The sequence below is a fragment of the Opisthorchis viverrini genome, assembly GCF_000715545.1.
Source record: "Opisthorchis viverrini unplaced genomic scaffold opera_v5_42, whole genome shotgun sequence".
NCBI lineage: Eukaryota > Metazoa > Platyhelminthes > Trematoda > Opisthorchiida > Opisthorchiidae > Opisthorchis > Opisthorchis viverrini.
The window spans coordinates 358,888-363,790 of NW_008751698.1; the positions used below are offsets into that span (position 1 = coordinate 358,888).

General features: G+C 41.7%; 1 protein-coding gene across 1 annotated transcript in view; it reads right to left on the reverse strand.

The window, feature by feature from the left end:
• Positions 1-833: 833 nt before the first annotated feature.
• The window catches only part of T265_03071 (hypothetical protein), a gene marked incomplete at both ends in the record, with an annotated part of 6,235 nt that continues 2,165 nt past the window's right edge, over positions 834-4,903 (reverse strand). The window contains 2 exons of the mRNA XM_009167476.1: positions 834-1,248; positions 3,228-3,523. Of these exons, the coding sequence (XP_009165740.1) occupies positions 1,020-1,248; positions 3,228-3,523 (525 nt within the window). The remainder of the gene's footprint in view (positions 1,249-3,227; positions 3,524-4,903) is intronic.

Genomic DNA, 4,903 nt, shown 5'->3' on the forward strand with positions numbered 1-4,903 from the left:
TGTAAAATTACCTTACCACACTGAATCCCAGAATCCTTCATAGCAGAGTCAAAAAACGACTAACGTGACAGGGATCGGTGTGTCGATGTTTTAAATGCCCCAGCACACCATATCGGCCTAGAAGGCAGCAGGTTGGAAGGGTGATCATGAAAAGATACTTTCTAGATGAGCAACAAGGAGAGAGAATTTGTGCGACCAGAAGTATTCGCACCAGTTCATGTCTAACGGGCCGTTACATTAGGAGAACAGACCAGAAGCATTTACATCCAAGCCCGTTTGACATCGTTCTTTGAGCTGGATATAACGCCTATCGGGGCTGGTGCCCACATTCGACATGATTGACCTGGTTGTACTGCTACAATGCATGCTTACAATTATTAACGTATATGTTTGACCTGTTTTTGGATGCCCCACAGAGTGAAGATTCACGCTGTTTGTGTTCACATGGTAGTAGTAGGTCCCTAGCGAATGGAGGACGTAAAGTACACAGAACGTGCGTTTCGCATCCGTGTTTAATACAGGCATCCTCATGTACCTGTTTCTGATGATAACTACAAGTTACTTCTTGTCCACACTGATAACTGGACGTCTTTTGAGAAGACCGTAAAAAACCAACAATCCCTAGTTTCGCAGTATATGGTAAGAATTAGCAGGTTGCCGATAAATTGAGAAGAACCGCATCACTTCATTCCTTGACGTTTACGGTCCATTTGATGTATTCTGTTAAACCGATCCAGATTGGCCTAGAGTTGCCTTAAATGTACATTTTTGGTTAGCTTGATCTTCAGTTCAAAGAGAGAAAGCATGCTTTTAATTTTTACCGTTAAAATAGTCTACATTTTCCCCGAAAAAATACAGTTTGCATAGGTGGGATATCAACACTTCTTTGCTGTTTCTTCTTTATTCTCCCTAGTTGACAACCAGAGGGTCAGTATGGCAAAAATTCACCTCCACCCAATGGTGGTTTGCGTGGTTCAACCAATTTCGGGTTTGACGTCACTTTATTGTTATTGTGAGATTCAGGATACGGAAGAAGATTGCGCCAGATTGACAGCACTGAATTTGCTTGATGCACCAGCAGTTTCTCTTCCAGTATTGTGCGATATTGGCTGATATCGCATCTTCTTGGAGTAGAAAGCATCTTCATACGGTAACACTTCATCCGGTCTAGTGTTCCGCTCAATACTTCCATCAGCACATAGCAAGTTGTGTTCACCGTTGCGTTTGAGCATCACTCCATGATGTGTCCTAGATAGAAACAGTGTATTTTTAATGAAATAACATGCGTTTAGTCAGAGCTTTCAAGTGCTCTTTCATACAGAAAAGGATGTCTTACTTTATTACTTGGACGCATATTATTATCCTACGAAGTAATCCGCGATGAACCGAATTCTTTGGAAGGGAAAGGTGGCATTCTTGACTTTTTTTTATCTCGAAAGGTATTTCAAAACTGACAAACCTTCGGTTTTGCCGGGGCTAACCAACAATAGAAGGAGTCAAAAGTAGATAGGGTGGGATGGCTAGGAGATCCCGAGAGGGACCAGAACCTACTGTACTATGTACTCAGCATTCCGACAACGAACAATTTCTTAATTCGGTCCGGGGAGTACGAAGCACGTTACGAACCTCAAATTTCGTTGCATCGTTGCTGCTGCAGACATGCAAAACTGTCCCGTGGCGTCAGATATCCGGTGCCCCTCAAAAGTGATTGATGTCAGATGACATTAGCACATAAGTCATGTTTGGTTGAATATGGAAAAACTATTTTTCTCAACAGAACGTAAACAGCTGATCGTATGCCATTTGAACAGTAGCGAATAACGAGTGGTATTTTAAGCATAAAGACCTGACCAGGAAAAATTGCTGATTAAAGACAAATGTTTCTGTGATAATGCGGCCAGGGACGCAGGCATTTCGAAGCTATCGATGTCGGACTAATAAGGATTTCTAAGCTGGGGCTTGTAGTACGGAATCAGATAAGGAGCTGAAGGCTGAATTTTGTGGGTGGTTCCTTACGGCACAAATGTTTTTATTCCAATCACGTGCCTGAATTTCAAGTAAAGAGCTGCATGGTCGTTGCAAAAATGAGTACACAGCAACCTTGGCACGGGATATACAAGAATGATGACGTTAGGAAAATGACCCTCGAAAAAAACAAGAATATTCATTTTGCAGCTTGTGGTTCAGTCCAAAATTTTCAAGCATTTTTCTAAAACAGTCGCACCTCAGTCAATCACCCAAAGATACGCTTTCCTCATCAATAAAGCATACGGCACAGAAGTATTACTGAAAGGCAAAATGAGTTCAAGTTCAACTCACTCCCTCAAATTCAAAAGTTAATTAACCTGACAGATATTACGTTTTGTATCACCCTTTGATTTCTGATTTCGGTGCGCGTATGCTTGGATGTGATGCACTATTAAGCCAGTCTAAAAAACCGAAGTGAATGGGCTTCCAGCCTTTGCGTTGATCTAGATCCTAACACGCATTGAAAGTTACGTCAACAGAAAGAATAACTTCTCTGATGTACTGAGTATAACATGCGTAATCGAGCTGGCAAACTCTGGCAACAGCACCAACCCAGACATCATCGGTGGCTTTCAAATATGCATTTTGAACCGGTCATGGAATAGCACTTGCGCTTTTGGAAAGGATATCTTACATCCAATTTGAAGATTCCTAAACCTAAACGAACCAAATTGACAGTGTACAGAATCACATGAGCTGGTCATCTAAAAGGACTGCATCCATTAAAGTTTTAATAGGAGTTAAAAACTTACCTAGAACCATCAATCTATGGTACTATGTTACAAGTGCAAACATTTTGCACTCAATCACTTAACATCGGTAATCAGACCGTTTGTCCAACTTAGTCATCTCACGGTCAGTGAAGTTTAGCAATCAGTAAGAAATTTAAAATTCAACTGGACGCCGAGTAAGATCATCTGGTTTAATCTAGTGTTGATCAGCCGTTTGTACGGGTTGTAATGGTTAGGTAAACGTGTGGTAGCAAAAATCGAGACTCTAGATTTTTCGGACGAGTGTATATTTCCCTCTTAAATGTTCATGCTTGAATAGGAGTACCTTATTTCTGAACCTGATGAATGGCGTTTGATGAAATATATATGGTAACTATATACAGGGCGCGTATGTGTCCCAGCCTGTAAAGATACTTAAAGGGATTTCGCTATTTGGACGTAACATGTAGAGGCTGAGTAACTTCTCACCCAAAAACTCCTTTTTCAACCAAATGTGGGTTACAGTGCGCAGTCTTCAGGCTGTGTTGGTCATCTGTCATTTTTTTCGTCGAATAGTCACACGGCACTTCAATCTTCATCTTGCCACGCTTACTCACGGGTCCCGACTGCTGTATAATTACAAGACAAATATCATTGGTGGTCAGCTGTCTGCAGGCCAGACCCCACTTTTGTTCGGTCATCTTGGGATCATTGGACGACCAACCGAATTCATTCACATAAAACGGTTGTTCCGGAGTTGCTTCTAGGCTGAGCCTTCTGTCGTGCTGAAAAAGACAGGAATACAAGATGAGAAAAAATGTCAGTAAAGAATGAGCTTTCTCGTTACTAGACTGGCAGTCCTTTAAGCACGTGTTCCAAGACAGTCAGTTCTTTCGATCTATCTGTAGAAATCCGCTCAGTAACAGTGATTTATTGTGAGTATCATCGTGCTGCCTAATGAGACAAAGCGCTTGTGACGATAGCAAGTGGAAGCTAATTTGCTACAAAAAACAGTCGATTGCAGTATCATTAACACTAGAGACTGAACTTGACTATGATCTGAACAAACAGATGCAGGAACAGTTCCAAAGGGGGCGTCACAATCCTGTTAACATAAAATTTCAGCGGGTTTTATGGCCTAGCTTGCTTCTGCAAGGAAAGCATACTCCCATATTCATTCTTCATCAATAACTTTAAAACTTGCAACATCTGTTAAAATCGTCTCAATTGACTTTGCGATGACACGTGAAGGAGGGATAGCCTGAAGTGACGCAATATCTTCTATATTGCAGCTTGATGTAAGTGTTCAGTTTAATATGAGTTCACTAAGCAATTCACAAGACAACAACTCGGTGCTGCTAATCGAATACTGGCTTGGTAGCCCACTGTCGAATTCAGGCCTATGGAAGTTTTGGCATTAAGGTGTCCATCTACTTGGACTGTGCTGATTGCAATCTCCTGTTTTTAATGAAGATCAGTTTTAGCCAACTTGTCAACACGCATTTCTCACCCAGCATGACGCAAAAGTCATGGTTTACTAAAGGTTTTCGGTGCAAATGTACCGCAATATGGGTAGAATGCCGCAAGTTGGGATACAATCTAGTAGTAAGCGACTGCCTTATGGTATTTAATGGTTATTATGTCGTCATTCGTAGAGCTCCTTCAATCCACTGAGTCGTACGGCGTATCAGGATGATATATATCTTCTACGTAAACAGCTATACGAAGTTTGGTAGTTGGTTACCTTCCACTAAGGCGATTTCACGAACATACATTCATCTGTAAAGCAGAACGTGGATCACATTTCTACACGCTGGGTTTGCTTGTGTGACTGGATTCCCGCATTTGCACAGAAGACACTTCGAAGTCATACGATGGAGCGTAAGGTGTATCCAATCTGTCCACTTCTATTCTAATTACCCGGAAACCAATTAATCTGAAGTTCATTTGAGTGGCTGAGAAAAGACCTACTCAAGGACTCCCCAAATCCGATGAGCCCGAGGATGAGGAATTAATGTCAGGTTAAACCAATTGTGCAGAGCGTAAACAAGTTCCAGTTGTGTATTAACTGTTAAACATAGATTGGGGATGAGGATTGGGGATGGAATCATTCACTTGCCTTGGATTGCCTTCGTGACTCTAAACCTGATGAATCGGTCGGGGGG